Below are 22551 nucleotides of genomic sequence, written 5' to 3' on the forward strand. Positions count from 1 at the left end.
CAATTTTTTTTAGATATTTACAAGTCAGGATCCGCTTCTAAGCATGTTAAAACATTCTGTCACATTTGCAGATTGTAATATTTAAAAGGGAAATAAATCCTTTAAGTAATTCATAATCTATCTCCAAGCTGTCTTACAGCCACACATTTCCTAGACATACCTACCTCAGAGTCATTTTGGCACATTCACGTTCATTTTTTGAGACTATTGAATGGATATTGAACTGTGTTTTAATAGGATCTCAATCTCAGATTTTCAAATTAACGGAAATATAGGTTACACTTTTCAAGCAGTTAGGAGCAAAAATTAGCTTTTTATTATTGAATTTTTTAATATAGACATTGTTTTTTTTTTTTATTGAGTACTTACACTAACTTGTTTGCCATTTTCTTTACTTATACATATTACCAAGGGGCTAGTTGGTTTTGTTTTTAAAACTGCTTACCTTTAAGATATTCAGGCTTAGGGTCATTTTTACCATTCTCTGGATATTTTGACCTCAGGAAATATAGTGGCATCGTGTCATTATTCTTTACATTGTGTGATATTCCCTAGGTATTAGTAGGATTGAATATATTGTTCCCAAACTATACCCTGAAATATTCATACTTATAGCTGAAGTATGTATGGGAATGTGTGTGTTTTATATCTGTGAATATATTTGCTTCTAGGTGGAAATCTGATGACAGTCTTAACCTCTTGGTGATGAAATTCTCATTGTTTTAGGTGTATATGCAAATTCTGTTTCTTATCACAGTATTGAAAGAAGCCTTGTTCTTTTCTTCAGATTTCATAGTTGGAATGGTCTAATTTCGATTGTGGTGATGTCAGAGAAACATGTTTTATTTTTTTTTTGTATATTTTCATTGAGCTTTTTAGTGGAACAGTGATTGTATCTTTATGGAAAGACTCCCTCAGCAGGAGGGAAAAGAAGTCCCAAATCATAATTTGTAATATCACAAATGTGATATTTGTGATATCACAAATAGAAGTGCTAACTGCAAGCTACTCTTAACCTCATGAAAATCTGAGTTAACAAAAAATTATTAATAAGACAAGTCAGTAAATATGAATAATCAATATAATTGAAAAGCAAATGGCAAAGCATTTTAGGAATAAGAATGATCACTTTATCATTCAGATAACTGATACAAAAAAAGCTAAAACAACTCTGGTACAATTCTGAGTTTAAGTGTTGGAGGCAAAATTAATCCTAAGAGCAAGAAATTTTCTCCCCAAGTAGAAGTTGTTATATTCTGTGCTATATCAGAATATGTTCTTATTCTAATAAAGAATGTATTTAATTAGATGTGCATCTGCTCTGGGTCTCAAGTAAAATGTCCCCAAGTCAAACTGTTTGATTACATTTCTGTGCCTCAGCGTACTCTTACTTTCTTCAGAAACTAATTTAAGGTAGATGTTACCTTGCTTGTTTTTAACTTAGAGAAAGCTTCCTTAGACACAGTCATTGTTTTATATTTTTTCAGAGTTTGGTAGAAAGCGCCTAAAAATGAATAATTTGATCTCAGACATATGATTTTAGAGCATTATATTTACCAGGTTGGTTTGCTAAAATTGTAAAACCCAACTTATTTCCCTAATCCTTTGTATTTGTTCATTGTTCCTATACAAGAATGCCATCAGTCAGAGTGTGTATGGAAGTGTTAATAAATACACTGTTTGCCTTATATACTTAGGTAACTTAAACTGAAATCTTGACAAAAGCTTACTATAAGATCGCAGATATTTAGTACTCTGGTTATTTGCTCATGTGTAGTTGTAGCTTTTTGTTTCTAGCACTACAGGCACTTTAAAAAATATTAGAAAATATAGGAATGACTTTGATAAATAACGAATTAAAATTTAAAACATCAGCAGATGCTTAGACATAGTTTTAGTTGTTAACATTTCTTATTTTTAAACTCCTTCATTTTAATTAAGAGCAGGCAGGCCTTCAGAGGGGACTTCCCTGGTGGCTCAGACAGTAAAGAATCTGCCACCTGCAATGCAGGAAACCTGGGTTCCATCCCTGGGTCGGGAAGATCCCCTGGAAACGGGAGTGGCAACCTACTCCTAGTATTCTTGCCTGGGGAACCCCCATGGATAGAGGAGCCTTGTGGGCTGCAGTCTATGGGGTCCCAAAGAGGTAGATAGGACTGAGCAACTAACACTTTCACTTTCTTTCAGGGCTTCACAAAACCGATAAAATAGTTGCTGCTCAGATCTGAATTCTGTTCAGCAGTCAAAGCCTTTTCTTTGGCTAACCTAACATTAAGTCATTTTCATCATAGTGCTACTTTCAGAGTTTTTTTCAGTTTTTTTCTAAAGTTCTGCTTTAAATAAAAGAGGATTTCAAAAATAAAAATGTATGGGTGCAAATGATTCTTCCAACCAACCTAGACAACATATTAAAAAGCAGAGACATTACTTTGTCAACAAAGGTCCGTATAGTCAAGGCTATGGTTTTTCCAGTAGTCATGTATGGAAGTGAGAGTTGGACTATAAAAAAAGCTGAGCACCAAAGAATTGATGCTTTTGAACTGTGGTGTTGGAGAAGACTCTTTGAGAGTCCCTTGGACTGCAAGAAGATCCAACCAGTCCATCCTAAAGGAGATCAGTCCTGGGTGTTCATTGGAAGGACTGATGTTGAAGCTGAAACTCCAATACTTTGGCCACCTCATGCGAAGAGCTGACTCATTGGAAAAGACCCTGATGCTGGGAAAGATTGAAGGCAGGAGGAGAAGGGGATGACAGAGGGTGAGATGGTTGGATGGCATCACCGACTCAATGGACATGAGTTTGAGTAAACTCCAGGAATTGGTGATGGACAGGGAGGCCTGGCCTGCTACGGTTCATGGAGTCGCAAAGAGTCGGACATGACTGAGCGACTCAACTGAACTGATGAGAAGAAAAACAGTATTGCACCATTTATCTTGCTTTAGTCATTGTTTACCTGGTTTACCTTTTAGAATTAATTTAGCTAGTCTTTTAAGCAAAAGTCTACTACTATTTGATTGTTTTGTAATTTTTGCCTCATTAATAGTTGAGGGTAGTCCAAGGCATCCCCAACTGCACATTACAGTCACTTGGATAACTTTAAAAGTAGTATATGTTAACTAAAAAACTGGTGCCTAGACCACAACCCAACTATCCTGATTTATTTGAACTGGGGTGAGTTCCAGGGATCAGTAATTTTCAAAATCTTAGATAATTCAAGTGTATAGTTGTACAGTAAGGCTTGAAAACACTGCTCTAAGGTCGTTTGAATTTGAAAGCTTGAGAAATTTTGAAGTGGAGAGAAAAATTTGAAGAAATTCTAGTAACAGGAACAATGAATAACATCCTTGAACAGGCTATCAGGGCTTCTATGAAAATGGATACACACCTTAACCATAACCGATAGCGTGAAAGAAAATATTCACTATTCTTACCTATTGAGCATCTAAAGAATCCAGGCTTTTTGTGTGTTTTGTGATTTTTTTTTTTATTTGTTTTAGAAACTCTGGAAGGTAGGGAATGTTTCTTTTTTTCCTCTCTCTTTTAAAGATTTATTTTATTTGTGGTCGTGCTGGACCTTCCTTGCTGCAAGCAGAGGCTACTCTTCATTGTGGTACACAGGCTTCTCATTGCAGTGACTTCTCTCACCGCAGAGTACAGGCTCTAGGGCCCAAGGGCTTCAGTAGTTGTGCACAGGCCTAAGTTGCTCCAGAGTTAGATTATCGGTGCAAATAAGGCTTCTCTCTAATGCATATAGAAGAGAGGCCTACCAACTTGGTGTTGGTAATATAAGCAAAATAAAAGCTTGCTGTATATAACTTGCTTCTTTGATTTTTCTTCAACTGGTATTTTTCCACAAATGTTTGAAGGTCAGTTTTTATCTGTTTATGATTTTACTTTAAAAAGTAAAAACGCGAAAGGTGAAATTCACTGAAGTTTCAAATTTTAACTTTTTTTAATCCTTTCATACTTCATACCCTTGATAAATTTCTGAGTAGCATATATTTCCTTGTGTGTGAATGTATGTGTTGCCAAAGATTCTTATGATTACTTTATAAGGCATTGAAAATTTACCACAATTTGTAGTTAATTTACTGTATTTATTCACCATGAAAACCATATTTTCCTATGAACACTGCAAATTCATAAATAAAATGCCAAATTAGCATCACAAATTAATGCTTTAAGCATTTGAAATTTTCCTTGAGAAGCTCACATCTGAGCTTGTGTAGTCATTAAAAAATATGTTTCTAATATTTTTGGTTAATCAGTTCATGTTTTGTGGTGCAGAAAATGGGTTACAAAAATGCTAGGGTCCTTCAGTCCTTTGAGACAACCAAATGGGAACTCAAGTGAGCAGAGGCCCCCAGGCCGGTCACCTCCAATTATAAGCAGCAACTTCCTTTTACCCCAAGTGCTCCAAACAGTTGTTGCTGTTTTCATTGTGTAATGATACAAAGAATTTAGGGAAACAATGGTATAGAGGAATGCCATCATATAAGGTAATGGAATCTCCACTTAGAGTTTCCAAGGGATCATAAACTTGGAAACAGAAGATAAATCTAATAACCAAATTTGTATATAGACTTATTTTTTTAATTATGGTAAAGTGTACATAAAATTAAGTATTTTAACTGCCTTTAAGTGTTCAATTCAGTGACATCAAGTACATTCATGTTGTTGTCCAAGCTTCATCACCATCTATCACCAAAACTTTTTCATCTTCCCAACATGAAACATAATTATTAAACAATAACTCACCATTCCTCCCTAACCACCACCCACCAACCCCTGACAACCACCATTCTACTTTCTGTCTCTGAATTTGACTACTCAGAGTACCTCTTAAAAGTGAAATCCTATAGTATTTATACCTTTGTGGCTGCCTTATCTTAGCATAATGCTTTCAGTTTTCATCCCTGTTGTAGCATGTGTCATAATTTCCTTCCTTTGTATGTATATATACTGCATTTTGTTTAGCCATTCATCTGTCAGTAGACATTTAGGTTGCTTCCACCTTTAGTTATTCTGAATAACACAAATAACTATTCCAGTCCCTGCTTTTAATTCCTTTGGGTATATACCTAGAAGTGAAATTGCTGGATCATATAATTCTATTTTTAATTTTTAAAGGAACCACCATTCTGTTTTTCCATAGTGGCTCTACCACTTTACATTCCCAGCAGCAGTGCACAAGGATTCCATTTTCTCCACATCCTACTCAATCACTTGTTTTGTTTTTTTTATAATAGCTTCTAATGAGTGCGAAGTGGTATCTTATTGTGGTTTTGATTTAATTTCTGTATTGATTAGTGATGTTAGAATCTTTTTATGAGCTCATTGGTAATATGGCCTTATATTTTTAAAGATTTGGGGTGTGGGATTAGCTAACCAAGATTAACCAAATCTTATTTAAGAATCTTAGAGATCATCAGAGTTCTTAATCTGAAATCCATCAGTGTTTCAGAGTCCATGAGTAGTGTGAATGAAAACAAATTCAATCAGACTATCAGTAGCTGTGCCCCTCAAAAACTTAAGAACTTTATTGATTCAACCCAGAATTACCAGAATGTTTTTTTTAAGTCATTATGTTGGGAGGAGTTGGAATTAAGGTGTTTTTTTTTAATTTCTATTTTGTGCTTTTATTTTTTAGTGTCTGAAAAAAAAATTCATAGTGCGCATGATCTCTATGCTATTTTAGAACTTGAAAAGTAAAATTTATCTTTAGATCTTGGACCTACAACTAAAAAAAAAAAAATGACTAAAAGCTAAGGAGAAGTAAAATGGATGTAGTATGTTCTTATAATTGCCTGTCTTCTCAGAGTCACAGCATTCCCAAGTCACTACCAGAAGAATGGACAATGCTCTACAGCTACAAAAAAGTGATATTTACTATTGAATCCATTTCAGCTGAATTCATTGCAATAAAATCATTGCATTTGAGTTTTTTATAATAAGCTTTTTATTATAAAGAGAATGTGTAGATAGAAAAGCAACATTTACCATTGAATTCATTTCAGCTGAATTTCCTTAAGGGAAATATTTGCATTTAAGTTCTTTATAATGAGCTTTTACTGAGTTTTCAGTAATATCTTTACATGGTACTCTAATTACTTTTTAAAGGTATTGATTGAGGTTTTGTATTATTTAATTTTATAGCATTGATCACTTAATTTTAAAAGCAACCAAAAGGAATTCTCATTAAATATTTTTGTTGACTAGATGATGGATACACACCTGGATTCACCTTAGCATCCTTAAAAAAGAAAAAACTGTAGGAAATCTTTAAAATGTTGTGAAAAACTTCCTAGGACAGCTTACCTATTCAAGTTCATTGTCAAGTCTTCATATCTTCTTCAGTCTTTTTGAATAAGTTTGAGTGTACTCCAAGAAGGGCTTGAACACGTCTCCTGTTTTAATACCCTTAGGCCTTCATTTTCTCTTCTGACGTTTGTTTGATCTATATATCTGCTTAACTGCAATGTTTATACTATGAAATTTTACATTTATTTTATAGCTACATTTTAAAAATTTATACCAGTTTTTTTAAACTCCTGTTTTTTCTTTTGCAGCTATATGCAGGAGCTATTCTTGAAGTCTGTGGATGAAAATTGGGGAGGTTCCCTCAAGTCCAAGGTATGTAAAATTAACTCTAGTATAAATTTCAGTTAATAACTTAAAATCAACATTTCACAAAAATAATTTCATTAAATATTCTGAAGAATAAGAAACTTTAAGGTTATACTTTCTAAAAAGTATATGAATTTTTTTCTCCGTTTGTTTTCATGGGGAGGAGTTTTATAATAACTATTGAATACTAGATTACTTTAAGCAAGCATAAAACATGAAATTTAAATTTAAATAAAGTACCTGATGAAATGATTGTTTTCTTAAGAGACTCCTTTACTGAGTACACATTTTATGAGAGCCTTTCTTTTACCCGGGTAAATGTAATCTTTCTAAATAATATTTTCAGTATAACTGATTTATATAAAACTCATAAGAAACAATTACATTAAGTAAAATTAGACTTGTACAAAATAAAAATAATCAAGAAGAGAATTAAATACCATAGAACTTGAGGTGTAGAAGAAAGGAAATCATACAAGTGCATCTTCACAGGAATTAAAGATAAGTATATGAAAGGATAATTGTGAAAGTGTATTCTTTTGGTTGACAGCGAACAGTAATGGAGATTTGTATCTCCAAAAAGACCTGAACCTTTTCTATTCCATCCTTGCATGTCACTTGAAAATCAGTTTTATGAAGGTAATGAAGCTTTTTTTTAACTGAAATGCATAAATGCTATGTTTGTATACCTCCATTCTGTTTTTGTTTCTGCTGCCTTTCCCCTGGTTTCTTGACTTGTTTACTCAATGGCAAGAGAATTTTTTTGGGTTTAGTATTTTGTAAAATTGCCCATGTTAGCACATGCCCTTTATTGCTGGCCTAGTATTATTTATAATAAAATATTGCTCCTTTTGGCACAGAAATGTAATCAAACAGTTTGACTTGGGGACATTTTATTTGAGACCCAGAGCAGATGCACATCTAATTAAATACATTCTTTATTAGAATAAGAACATATTCTGATATAGCACAGAATATAACAACTTCTACTTGGGGAGAAAATTCCTTGCTCTTAGGATTAATTTTGCCTCAAACACTTAAACTCAGAATTGTACCAGAGTTGTTTTAGCTTTTTTTATATCAGTTATCTGAATGATAAAGTGATCATTCTTATTCCTAAAATGTTTTGCCATTTGCTTTTCAATTATATTGATTATTCATATTTACTGACTTATCTTATTAATAATTTTTTGTTAACTCAGATTTTCATGAGGTCAAGAGTAGCTTGCAGTTAGCACTTCTATTTGTGATATCAGGTTTTATCATGTCCATGATAATAATTTCTACAGCTGTTAGCTCAGTCCTTAAAAGATTGAGTGTAGTTTATTAATCTTTGGATTACAGCTTAATTTTATATATATATTTCTTATGTATAGTTAAATTGTCAAACTTGTGGGTATATGTGGTCATAATGTCTTTTCCTTTTGAAACATTAGATTTTTACTTCTGTATATAAATATTTAATTAGTACAAACCGATTTAAATTAAAATGATTGTATAAGTCTATAATCCATAGCCATATTTAATATAATTATATTAACAATATTTTCTGAGCCCATGAGAAACTAGTACATTTTTTTTAAGTTTATTTAATTTAAATTAGCCATGTCATGAAACAGAAGGAAAAAATAATGTTAAATTATTCTAGAGAAGAGAAGGATTACAAATTTGAAATGTCTTATCCGCATTAATTAACTCAGGTTTTGTGGGGGGAAAAGAAGTCCCAAATCATATGTCTTAGCTAATTCCAGATATACCTCCTAAAATACTTTGGTTTTCCATGTTATAGTTGTTTAAGTAGGAAAGTCTATATGTATAAAAACTTCTCATTGTATGTTGTATCTAGTGTTTTATCACTTACACTGACATCAAAGCAATGATGTTAAGTGTGTTTTCCTTCTTATGCACGAGTCTTACCATGATAAGGATGTGCCTGCAGTCTAATTCGCCTGATTTTGTAGGTCTTAGTAAACATTTTCTGTACAAGACCAGATAGTAATACTTTTCAGCTTTAAAGCCAACAGTATCTCCATTGCAGCTTTTGAACTTTGCTTTTGTAGTACAGAAGCAGCCATAGAAAATATTTAAGTGAAAACATATGGCTGTGTTCTAGTAAAACCTTATTTATAAAAGCAGGGAGGCCAGTGTGGCCTGTGGACTGTAGTTTGCCAGCCTCTGTATTAGAATCATAAATCTTTGGATACAGAAAGGAATTTTAAAATAATGTGCAACTGAGATAGCAAATAGATTTTCACTTCTTGAGTGATGCCTAGGATTATGATGCTACCTCGGAGTTTTACTGGAAGGAATACTGATTGATTAGCACTAGCTTCATCAATTTACTCATTTATAAAATGGGTTAATAGGTGGTATAAAATCAGTTAATATCTACCTTATTGGACTGTTTTGAGAATTGAATAACAGTGGCTTTCTAGCATTTGACTCTCTCTTCCCTTTACTTGTGTGAACAGGTTTTTTTATTCTCCTTTTTTGGCATCTCATCTACCACCCACACTTCAAATATTGGTATCAGTCACAATCTGTGTTCTTACTTTCTCTTTGTCTTACTCTTTTAAACGGTGTCCCACTCCCTCAGTTTCTACTGCAGTGTTCACCTGGTAACTCCCAATTTATGTCTTTAACTCAAACCGTTCTTTTGTTTATCACCACACTTCAGACTGTGAACTGACATTTCCACTTAGGTGGTCTCATAGTATCTTAAATCAACATACATATACGTCACCTTGGGGTCTTGTTAAAATGCAGAGTATAATTCTGTAAATTGGATTTGTATCCCGAGATTCTGCTTTTCTAACAGTTCTATAGATTGTGGCCTATATTTTTAGTTGTTGTTCAGTTACTCAGTCGTGTCCTACTCTTTGCACCCCAATGGACTGCACCATGCCAGGCTTCCCTGTCCTTCACCATCTCCCAGAGCTTGCTCAAATTCATGTCCATCGAGTCAGTGATTCCATCCAACCATCTTGTTCTCTGTCATCCCCTTCTCCTCCTGCCTTCAGTCTTGCCCAGGATCAGGGTCTTTTCTAATGAACTGGCTCTTCGCATCAGGTGGCCAAAGGATTGGCACTTCAGCATGAGCCCTTCTAATGAATATTCAAGATTGATTTCCTTTAGTATTGACTGGTTTTATCTCCTTGCAGCCCAAGTGACTCTCAAGTCTTCTCCAACACCACAGTTCAAAAGCATCAATTCTTTAGCGTTCAGCCTTCTTTATAGTCCAACATCCATACATGATCACTAGAAAAACCATAGCTTTGACTAGACAGACCTTTGTTGGCAAAGTACCATCTCCACTTTTTAACACACCTGTCTAGGTTTGTCATAGCTTTTCTTCCAAGGAGCAAGCATCTTTTAATTCCTTGACTGCAGTCACCATATGCAGTGATTTTGGAGCCCAAGAAAATAAAGCTTCTCACTGTTTCCATTGTTTCCCCATCTATTTGCAATGAAGTGATGGGACTGGATGCCATGTTCTTCATTTTATGACTGTTGAGTTTTAAGCCAGCCTTTTCACTCTTCTCTTTTACCTTCATCAAGAGGCTCTTTAGTTCCTCTTCACTTTCTGCCAGAAGGTTGGTGTCATCTGCATATCTGAGGTTATTGATACTACTCCCAGCAATCTTGATTCCACTTTGTGCTTCATCCAACCCAGCATTTCACATGATGTACACCTGTTTGAATTTGTTAAAAATCCATATTTTGGAAGCCTCATTATTTTAGAGGCTGAAGGGGTCCAAAGGGGTTCCTGAGAAAAGGACTGCCTGATTGGTGGGTGTACATACTGGGCTGACAATAGAACTGCTTTGTATTTCATAATTAAGATCTAGAATGATCGATTTCTTAGGAATTTTGAGTTTATTTTCTTGTGCTTCCATATGGAGGAGACAGGGATCCTGACCTCAACAAGGAAAGATAGCTCCATTCAGTCCACAGTTTGAAGGACACACACTTTAATTTCTCATTTACACTTTCCCAGCCCCATTGGCCACTAATCTACTTTCTATTCCAGTGGATTTTCTGACTCCAGATAAATGGAATCATAATATGAAGTCTTTTGTGGCTGACTTCTTTCACTTAATGTGTTTTTAAGATTCATCGTATTGTAGTGTATTTCAGAACTTAATTCCTTTTTATGGCTAAATAATATTCCATTATGCAGTTACCCTAGGGGCTTCCCTGGGGGCTCAGATGGTATAGAATCTACCTGCAATGGAGGAGAGCTGGATTCAACCCCTGGGTCGGGTAGATCCCCTGGAGAAGGAAATGGCAACCCACTCCAGTATTCTTGCCTGGAGAACTCCATGGACGGAGGAACCTGGTGGGCTATAGTCCATGGGGTCGCAAAGAGTTGGACACGACTGAGGCGCGACTAACACTGTACACTCTGCTGCTGCTGCTAAGTCGCTTCAGTCGTATCCGACTCTGTGCGACCCCATAGACGGCAGCCCACCAGGCTCCCCTGTCCCTGGGATTCTCCAGGCAAGAATACTGGAGTGGGTTGCCATTTCCTTCTCCAATGCATGAAAGTGAAAGTGAAGTCGCTTAGTCATGTCCGACTCCTAGCGAGTCCATGGACTGCAGCCTACCAGGCTCCTCCGTCCATGGGATTCTCCAGGCAAGAGTACTGGAGTGGGTTGCGTTGCCTTCTCTGTACACTCTGCATATACCTTAAAAAGCAGGGTGACAATATACAGCCTTGACGTACTCCTTTCCCAATTTGGAACCAGTCTGTTGTTCCATGTCCTGTTTCTTCTTGACCTACATGCAGGTTTTGCAGGAAGCAGGTAAGGTGGTCTGGTATTCCCATCTCTTGAGGAATTTTCCACAGTTTGTTGTGATCCACACAGTCAAAGGCTTTAGTGTAGTCAATGAGTAGAAGTAGGTTTTTTTTCTAGAATTCCCTTTCTTTTTCTATAGTCCATTGGATGTTGGCAATTGGATCTCTGGTTCCTCTGCCTTTTCTAAATCCAGCTTGTATATCTGAAAGTTCTCGGTTCACCTGCTGTTGAAGCCTCTTTTGGAGAATTTTGAGCCTTACTTTGCGAGCGTGTGAAATGAGTACAATTGTGCGGTAGTTTGAACAGTCTTTGGCATTGCCCTTCTTTGGGATTGGAATGAAAACTGACCTTTTCCATTCCTGTGGCCACTGCTGAGTTTTCCATATTTGCTGGCATATTGAGTACAGCACTTTCACAGCGTCATCTTTTAGGATTTTAAATAGCTCAGCTGGAATTCCATCACCTCCACTAGCTTTGTTCCTAGTGATGCTTCCTAAGGCCCACTTGACTTCCCACTCCAAGATGTCTGGCACTAGGTGAGTGATCACACCATCGTGGTTATCTGGGTCGTTAAGATCTTTTTTCTGTAGCTCTTCTGTGTATTCTTGCCACCTCTTCTTAATATCTTCTGCTTCTGTTAGATCCATACCATTTCTGTCCTTTATTGTACCCATCTTTGCATGAAATGTTCCCTTGGTATCTCAATTTTCTTGAAGAGATCTCTAGTCTTTTCCACATTGTTTACTCAGGAAGGCTTTCTTATCTCTCCTTGCTATTCTTTGGAGCTCTGCATTTAGATGGGTATATCTCTCCTTTTCTCCTTTGTCTTTTGCTTCTCTTCTTTTCTCAGCTATTCGTAAGGCCTCCTCAGACAGTCATTTTGCCTTTTTATATTTTTAGTAGAGAGGCCTTAAACCCAGCATATTCAAAAATTAAATTAATCCTCATCTCTAAAACTGCACTGTCTTCTTCACTAAACTACACTATCTTCTTCACTATTTCCACAAATGGCAGTATCATCAAGCAAAAGTATTAGCATGAAACCCAAGACTCATGATTAATACTTCTTGCATACTTTATATCCAGCTAGTCACCAAGTTGTGTCTCTTCCTCCTCCTTAATAACCTTCATATCTTTCTCCTTTGGCGTATTCTGTGATTTTAATCAGCCCTTAGCATCTTTATCTGAAAGAATTAGTTACTTGTTATCTGGCCTACCTGTCTTTTTCCCTTTTCTTACTTCTATTATCTCTCCTACACAGCTACCAAAAAGACCTTTTCCAGAAGACAGATTTGATTATGTGAACCTCTTATTTAAAATTCTCTTTGGTTCCCCATCACATAGAGAATAAATGTCAAACTCAGCATTGTATACAAGACCTATCATGACATGGACTCTCTTTTCTAGGTTTATGTCTCTAGTTTATGTGCAGAACTCTTGCAGTTCTCTGAACTCTGACCTCTAAGTCTTGGCACACACTGCATATTCTTCCTGAGTTATGCTTTTTGCCCATTCTTGTGATAAACCCCTATTCATTCAAAATTCAGTTCAAACATTATTTGGGGATTACTTTTGCACAGAATTTTTCACTCTCCACATTGTGTTCCATAGCATTTCTCGCATAATATTTTAATGTATTTATTTGCTTTACTGGTCTTCTGCCTCTACCAAACTTTGTTGTTCAGTCGCTAAGTCTTTGACTCTCTGCGACCCCATGGACTGCAGCTCCTTTGTCTTCCACTGTCTCCCAGAGTTTGCTCAAATTCATGTTCATTGAGTCGGTGATGCTATCTAGCCATCTCATCCTCTGCCGCCCCCTTCTCCTTTTGCCTTCAATCTTTCCCAGGATCAGGAGCTGTCTGGTGAGTTGGCTCTTCACATCAGGTGGCCAAAGTATTGGAGCCTCAGCCTCAGCAACAGTCCTTCCAGGGAATATTCAGGGTTGATTTCCTTTAGATTTGATTGGTTTGATCTCCTTGCAGTCCAAGGTACTCTTGAGAGTCTTCTCCAGCACCACAATTCAAAAGTTATCAATTTTTCGACACTCAGCCTTCTTTATGGTCCAACTCTCACATCCGTACACAATTACTGGAAAAGCCATAGCTTTGACTATATGGACCTTTGTCAGCAAACTGATGTCTCCACTTTTTATTACACTATCTAGGTTTGTCATAGCTTCCCTTCCAAGGATCAAGCATCTTTGGATTTCATGGCCTCAGTCACTGTCCACAGTGATTTTGGAGCCCAAAAAAATAAAATCCATCACTGCTTCCACTTTTTCCCCTTCTATTTGCCTTGAAATGATGGGACCAGATGCCATGATCTTCATTTTTTGAATGTTGAATTTCAAGCCAGCTTTTCCACTCTTCTATTTCACCACCATCAAGAGGTTCTTTAGTTCCTCTTCAGTTTCTGCCATTAGAGTGGTGTCATCTGCATATCTGAGGTTGTTGGTATTTCTGTAGGCAAAATAGGTTGGTCTGGTATTCCCATCTCTTGAAGAATTTTTCAGTTTGTTGTGATCCACACAGTCAAAGGCTTTAAGCATAGTCAGTGAAGCAGAAATAGTGGTATTTCTGGAGGAACTCCTTAAAGCTCAATTTTTAAATTTTTTATCACTAATATACTCCCAGTCATCCTAACACTGTACCTTATATTAAGAGGAATTCAGATATTTATTGAATGAATGGGTGTATTTACTAAAGTTATCCAATTCAAGGGTGGTTCCACTTTTGACAAATGGAAATCTAGTTAAAAGCCTATGTTTATGTTGGTTATATACCTTTTATGAATATATAGTCTTCAGTAGTCCTTTTCTGATTTTTTTATTCTGATCTGAAAAGTGGTAATCTTTTTAGTTTATCTTGTCTTCGTTATTGTACCTCCAGTCTTCTCAGATTCTTTTAATTATTTAAATTGCCATTCTCTGAATGTTTTTAAGTGCTTTTAAATTGTCTTCCTGGAAGGACCAAAACAAGTCATGATTCTGCACTCCAGATAGTTTGTATACAATAGTACATTTTCTTACTTTAGAAATGTATGGATACCTGGTAGTTTGCATTGAGCATACTTGAGAATACAGTTCTCTTGTTGCTGTTGCTGGTGCTCTTCTCTTTGTTTTATTGTCTTTGGATGTCATATGACCTTTTTATTTAGAATATGTACTGATTCAAACGTACTTATTTCTAATCAACAGTAAAATATCTAATTATCATTCCATGTAACTTTGTATGGCACTTCACAAATCTTAATTGTACCTGCTGTAAGCCTTTATTTATTAAATCTTTAAACCAATAGAGTACATTGTATGATTGCTTCTAATGTGATCAAAGATGTATCATTAGATCTAGCCAAGTATATTTTGCTTCTGTATTTTCACTTGTTTATGATTTTGAAAATAATAGTTCAAACTTTTTTTTATTTCTAGACATATCCTTCCTATTACCCCTCATTCCCACTATCCTCTTTTGGAAGATAGATTTTTATTTTTTTAATACTCTTCATAGTTAACTTTGAAGAGCTTCTGAATTATAAGAAGAGGTCTATGACTTTCTGGGCAGTGTATATAGCAAATATTTACCCTAACTTCTAAGCAGCTGCACAAATGCCATGCTGATAAGAATCTTAACAAAACTGAATCATTTTTAACCTGTTTTCTAATCATTTCTGTATATTTGATCACTTTAAAGTGTTCTTTACAAATCTGCCTTGGTAATTGACAAATAGTTAAATTGGCATAAGAACTTTTTCTTGAAATGGTGACTGAATTAATCTCTAGGAATCTTCAAGCTGATATCATTTAGTTAGTTATTTTTAGAACAGCAGAGGGCTTCCCTGGTGGTGCAATAGTTAAGAATCAGTGTGCAGTGCAGGGGACACCAGTTCATTCCCTGGTCTGGGAAGATCCTACATGCTGCAGGGCCAACTAAGGCTGTGTGCCGCAACTACTGAGCCCAAGCACCAGCAACTACTGAGCCGACGCACCACAACTACTGAAGACTGTGCACCCGAGAGCTTTTGCTCCACAACACGAGTAGCCACCGCTATGAGAAACCCACACACCACAGGTAGAGAGGAGCCCCTGCTCGCCGCAGCTAGAGAAAGCCTGCACACAGCAGCAAAGACCCAGTGCAGCCAAAAATAAATAAAAGAAAAAATATTAAAAAAAATAAACAGCAGAAAGTAAAGTAGAAAAATAAGTTATTCTGGAATGTCCTTTGCAAGTCTCATATTCTCATATAGTCTATCCTAGTGCTGTGTATATATAGTAAATATTCAAATATCTTTTAAAAGTTTAGTTTACTGCCTGTAAAATGTGTTTTGCCACTACAATGTATTTAATGGATATTTCCTCCATTCAAAATTAGGAGCTTGTGGATTTATACATAGCAGAGAGAAGAGAAAAGAACAGATGAAGAAGAGTCATCATTTCACTCTCCATGAGTCATTAAGTGACTCATTTAATATTTCTTTAAAATTTATTCCTCATTCCAGCCTGTTAAAAATCTTCTGAAAGACAAAGTTATAGTTTTTGTTATAAATACAAAAAAGTATTTAAGAGTAGTTCTTTTCTCTAGAGACATTTTTTTGTAGTTGTGAACAAACTGTGTTAAATGATGCTTTGCACAGGTGTGCATTATAGCATTTGCCAAAGGAGTGGTATAAAACCCACAGGATATCATAAGCTCATTTTCGTTTGGGGACTTAGGAGTATTTGGACAAATCTGGAAGGATGATGAAGGTAATAGAGAAGACATTCTAATAAGCTAGAATAGTAGAATCAATTTTATTTTGAACTAAATATAGTAGGGGAAATTCAGATGGGATATCTAAATCTCTTCCAACAGTTCTGCAAAACCTTGAAAAGAAAAAGTATTTATTAATTTTTGTTGTGTTGTCCTAGATGCACATGTATAAAGATCTTCATAGTGAAACATGTCTTTAGTTCTATTGCTAGTTGATTCTTAGTTTAAAAAATAAGTTCTCAGGACTTCCTGGTGTTCCAGTGGCTAAGACTGCATTCCCAATGCATGGGGCCCAGATTTGATCCCTGGTCAGGAAACTAGATCCCACATGCCACAACTAAGACCCAGTGCAGCCAAGTAAGTTTAAAAAAAAAGATAAGTTCTCAAAAGCATGCCTGTCACTACAAAATCTAATTGGAAACTAATGCAAATGATTATAGAACTGGTACTAAGAACTGTCTGGTATCTAAATGAAACATGTTACTTGTATTTTTTTTTTAATATATTGTTAAATTTTCTAACTTGAATAGTTAAGATATGATCATTACTAAAAACTTGGTAAAATGTAGATCAACAGTAACCCAAAAAGGAAGACATTTATTTAAAACTTCCCCAAACCCTGTGCTCCAGATATAACTTCTATTATAATAGTAGTTATTGTTTTGAACTATTAGAGGTATTTTGCTAAGTATTTTGTATTTTCTCACTTAATTTTTTTTTTAAAGATTTCGTTGAATGCTTCCAAGCTTTTTCCTTTGCAAATATATATTTACAGATAAATATATAAATACATTAATGTAAATATATAAAAACAATGTATCTGTTTTTTTTAACAACCATGGAAAACAAACTGATCTATAAACCTTTATATGCATTTGTGTCTATATCACTAAATATAGATTAATACAATTTTTAAATGATTTGATGTGTATGAAACACACATACATGTGAGTGAGTGAGGTCCATGTTAATTTATTTAACCAATAGCCTTTTACACACTTAGATTATTTTCAGATTTCCAGACTTGTTTAGCAGGGCCTTGTATCTGTGTTTGCCTTATATAGTGTCATTGTTTCCTCAGAATAAAGAAATTCTGAGAAAGGTACTTGCAGGTCTAAAGAGTATGCACATTTTTAAGACTTTGGTTCTTTTTGCTAAATACCCTTCAAGATGTGTCCATTTATATTTCTCCCACAGCTAACCGTCAGCAAAATGTTCTCTACCCCCTCTCTAACCTTAAATATTCTTTTTAATTTTTGCCACTCCAAATAAGGTTACCTCATTGTTTTGACAGTTCTTGGATTATTTTCTGAGGTTGGACATTTATTTCAAATGTTTAGTGACCACACTTGTGTATTTGTATATTACATGTTCCTGTCCTTAGTTCATTCTAGTACCTAGTATTTTTTATTATTATTAATAGGAGCCCTCTTATATACTGTTAGAAATAAGTTTTCCCAATTTGTCATTTTTACTTTTTTAACTTTGTTTCTAGTGGCGTTTTGCTATACTGTGTTTCCATTTTTATAGAGGCACATCTATAAATCATATTCTTTAGAATCATGTGTAGGAAAATTTAATCTTATTTATCCAGGTTGTCTGTGTTAAATGCCATGGTAATAATACGAATCTTTTTTTTAAACACTTATCACAATTCAGATTATCAGTTATATGATTACTTGTTTAGCATCTTTCTTCCCCACCAGACTATAAACTCCGGAAAAGCAGGAGTCCTGTCTGTTTTATATAGCTTTATCTCTGCTGTCTGGTATATGATAGATATTCAAAAGTATTTATTGCATAATACACCCACACACTCCCAGACACATGCATACGTAATCTCTCTTCTCTCTCTCTCTCTCTGGCTTGATAACTTTACCATATAAAAAAAATAGAGGTGTTTTTATCTCTCTAGATTTCCTAATCTGTTTCTTTATCTTATCCATTCTGATAATAAGTATCACATAGTATATTAAATAACAGTTGAACAGATTCTCCCATATTTTACTTTTTCTAAACTGCTCTATTCTCAAACATTTACTCTTATACTCTTATAGAGTTTTGTTGTCATTTTGTCAAGCCCTTAAAATCCTACCGTAATTTGGGATTTTTATTAACTTGAAATGACATCTTAAACTACTTAGTCTTTCCATTGAAGAATATGGGATGTCTTTCTACTTATAGGTGTTTTAATATCCTTGGTTTTCCCATATAGAAAAGAATCTAATTTTTTTATTTGTTACATTTATTTCTCCTTTCTGTATTGATCTTTATAGTTGCTTATATCTGGAAGTAAATAATTTGAATCTGTTTTTCTTTCCTTTTAAAAAGCTTTCGTCAGGAGTGATAAACCCAAACTATTCAAAGGACTGCAAATCAAGGTAATGTAATTTTAATGTGATCCTTTTTTTCCCGCGTTTTTTTAAATTAAAAAATTACTCATATTTTGAATTAACTTTATTTTTTAGAACAATTTTAAGTTTATAGAAAAATTGATTCTAGAGTTCTCATATACTCCCATCTCCATCCTCCAGTTACCTTTTAACATCCTGCATTGATGTACATTTGTTACAGCAGATGAACCAATATTAGTACATTATTAACTGAATTTCATAGTTTACATTAGAGCTTATTCTTTATACAGTTCTAGGAGTTTTACAAATGCATAATGTCATTTATCCACCATTACAGTATCATACAGATGTTTCACTGTTCCCAAAACTCCCCGGTGCTCCACACTCCACCCCCTGCCAAACACCAGGCAACCACTGACCTTTTTACTGTCTCTATAGTCTTGGCTCTTCCAGATTATCATATAGTTGGAATTATACAGTAGATAGTTTTTTCAGATTTCAGATTTAACTTGATATACATTTACATTTCCTTTGTGTCTTTTCTGTAGCTGGATAGCTCATTTCTTTCTAATGCTGAATAATATGAACAATATTCTGTTACATCATGGTTTGTTTTTCTATTCACCTATGGAAGGGCATGGTGGTCTCTTCCAGTTTTTAGCAATTACGAGTAACAGTGCTGTGTACATTTTTATGTAGACATAAGTTTATCTTATTTGGGTAATCGCCTAGAAGCACAATTACTGAATCATATAGTAAGACTGTTGGGCACTTCTTACAACACTAAACTGTTTTTCAAAGTAGCTATATCATGTTGCAGTCCCTTAATAATAGATGAGAGTTCCTGTTGATCCACATTCATCAACATTAGTTATTGAATTTTAGCCATTCTAATAAGTGTGTTATTATCTCATTTTCATTTGCATTTTCCTAATTGAGCATCATTTCACATGCTTATTTGCCATCTGTATATCTTCTGTGGTGAATCAGATCTTTTGCTCACTGTTTCAATTTTTTATTACGGTTAAAAAAAGTTTTTAAGAAATTTCCCTGGTGGTCCAGCACTTAAGACCCCATGGGGACACAGGTTTCGTCTCTGGTCAGGGCACTGAGATCCCACATGCTGTGCAGTCAAAAAATTAAAAACTTAAAAGCAGTTAGGATGGTAAGTTAAATGTTAAGAGTACAGTTTAATAGTGTTAAGTATATTCACACTGTTGTGCAGTAGATCTAGAATTTTTTCATCTTGCAAAACTGAAACTCTGTATCCATCAAACATTAATTCCCCTCTCTCCTGCCTCCAGCCCATGGCAACCAACTTTGTTTCTATGATTTTGACTGCTTTAGATACTTCATATGAGTGAAATATTATAGTATTTGTCCTTTCATGACTGGCTTATTTCACTTTAGCGTGATGTCTTTGAGGTTCATGTCTTTGAGGTTCATCCATGTTGTAGCATGTGACAGGATGCTTTCTCTGCATCTGTTGATACAAGATTTCTTGTTTAGCCTGTTGGTAGTAATGGATTACATTAATTCATTTTCAAATATTGCACCAGCTTTGTATACTTGGAGCAAATCCAAATTGGTCATGGTATATGATTCTTTATACATTATTGGGTTTGATTTAATATTTAAATATTTTTGCAGCTGTGTTCCATGTAGTTTCTAATTTTGTGACTAAATGAGTTTTTTAATTAAAAAATGAAGTTTTTAAGCACAGTTTATGTAGATAGCCTGATCCAAAAGATTTTAGTAGTAATGTTATTGCTTCATTAGCTTAGAAGGCCACAAATGGGTTGAGAATATATCCAGTGCTAATAATCACATCAGAGCTTGTCTCCATCTCCCAAGTTCACAACCCTAGAAAACCTAGAAAAACTGAAGCATAATTGCTAAAAGAAGTTCTCAGAGCTCCCTTTATCATCACTGCTACATTCTAGTTACATGGTCCTTAATTTAGCATTGAAGATTGATCGCTTAATGAATGGGATCATGTTTGTTATCCCATTTACCCAGAGTAAGAATTCCTCAGAGCCCTCTGGCAAAATATTGGACCCCACTACTTAGGTAGGTCTCAAGTTTTAGGAATCCAACCAAATGATAAACTATTTATGACAAAATTAATTTTCTCTGGTTTAAGAAATCAAATGAAGGTCCAGTGCAGAATTATCTGATAATTGGTAGACACAGTCTTTTTTAACATTGCTCTTAATTATCATTCTCTTCATGTATGCAGTAAATACTTGTATATTTCAAAAGTAAAACTGTCTTGATACCAGCAAGTGTTTCTCTTCAAAAGTAAAGTGTGGGTTTTTCCCCTACTTTTTATGAAATTCCTAAAAGACTTTAAAAGCTTATTATATTAAATTTAGTTAAGCTAGATTGAATTGGTTTGGATTTTGGTTTAAGCTTAAAAAGACTCCTTCTAAGCAGAAAATTATATTCCTCTTTTTTGTAGTATGTTCGCGGTTCAGACCCTGTGCTAAAGCTTTTGGACGACAGTGGGAACATTGCTGAAGAACTAAGCATCCTCAAATGGAACACAGACAGTGTAGAAGAATTCCTGAGTGAAAAGCTGGAACGCATATAAATCTTAAATTTTGTCCTATCCTTCTGTTACCTTGTCCAGTGAAATACTATAGCACCTAGAAAATAATTTAGTTTTGCTTTCTTCCATTGATCAGTCTTTTACTGTGAGGCATTTAAACATCTAATTAAAAGTTCAAGCAGCAGCACAGCCCGATAAGTAAGAAGTTAACAAAACCTTTTTTTATAAGTTTTCATCCTTCCTTTGTTGATACCACTAGTAACAGAATGCCTTCTAATAGACTTGGGGTTAATTATGCAAATGATAGTTTGTGATAATTGGTCCAGTTTTATGAGCAACAGATTTTTAAATTAGGGAGGTTAATAAGGGAGATGATTATTGTGCCTCCTGTGCTGTGTGCTCTTTGAAAGTAACGACAAAAAACTTGAAAGCAAGTAAGACATACCGAGCCTCAACAGATTGCCTGTTCCCCAGATCCTCTCATATTTTTGTATCACCCAGCCTTCCTTTTAATAGAAATGTATAGTTTATGATGAATGCACTGCATAAAAACTTTATGGCTGCATTATTGTAAAACAGATTCAAGATCTACAATAAGAGTGAAATATTCACACAAAGATTTGCATTAATGAAGACTACACAGAAAACCTTCCTGAGGATTTGTGTGGACCTGATACTTAGTAAATTTTTGTGCTTTACATTCTTATGGAAAAGTCAATTTAAAAATGATCATTTGTAAGACCAAAATATAAATAAAAAGTTTCAAAAATCTGAATTTGAAATCTTTCATGTTTAAAAAATGACACATTTCTCAGTACATTTTTATTTTCATATAAACCTTTGTTTCAAGCCAAAACAACACTTACAATGAACACATTTTCACTAATACCTTATTATATAAGGAATATCTCTTAAAATACTACCTCTTTTTATGAGCTATTAAAAATGACTTTGCTTAGTCTTTTGTGTGATGAAAGTGACTTCTTAAAAGATGGTTCACTAAGACCAGCATTCATCCAAATGACTTTAGGTCATTTACACATCTTACTAAATTAAATTGGTCTAAAATCTTACTGTATCAACTCAATCTTAGAATAAATTCTTAAACTATCTTAATGAAGGGTATTTGAAATTCTTTTAAAGACAGCTCTGCCAGGAAATGTTTGTAGAATATTTAACAGAGGTCAGTTGTTCATCTTGACTGGCATTTTGTGACGTGTCATTTTAATTAAGACATTTTAAAATCCAGCTGGAAAATGAAAAAAATACTGTTAAGTCCTGGCATACAAGCTGTGGTCTATTTTTGGTCATCCATAGTAATGGAGAGAGCCATCACTTTGATAGTACAAGGCCCTGGATAATATACTAATCCCTAATGGTGGTTATTGGGCTTCCCTGGTGGCTCAGTGATAAAGAATCTGTCTTCTAATGCAGGAGACGGGAGTTCAATCCCTGGATCGGGAAGATGCCCTGGA

The 22551-nt window shown here is 34.8% G+C and overlaps 1 protein-coding gene across 2 annotated transcripts in view; it reads left to right on the forward strand.

The window, feature by feature from the left end:
* SELENOF (selenoprotein F) overlaps positions 1–21851 on the forward strand; it is a 36926-nt gene extending 15075 nt beyond the window's left edge. The window contains exons 3-5 of one of the 2 annotated variants that reach the window (XM_081489964.1): positions 6570–6633; positions 18503–18552; positions 20987–21851. In XM_081489964.1, the coding sequence (XP_081346090.1) occupies positions 6570–6633; positions 18503–18552; positions 20987–21118 (246 nt within the window). In that variant the 3' untranslated portion in view covers positions 21119–21851. The remainder of the gene's footprint in view (positions 1–6569; positions 6634–18502; positions 18553–20986) is intronic. The other variant, XM_081489965.1, reaches the window with a different exon arrangement.
* The last annotated feature ends 700 nt before the right edge of the window (positions 21852–22551 follow it).

This window comes from Giraffa tippelskirchi, chromosome 5 (genome assembly GCF_054371585.1).
Source record: "Giraffa tippelskirchi isolate mGirTip1 chromosome 5, T2T-mGirTip1v1.2.pri, whole genome shotgun sequence".
NCBI classification, from domain to species: Eukaryota; Metazoa; Chordata; class Mammalia; order Artiodactyla; family Giraffidae; genus Giraffa; species Giraffa tippelskirchi.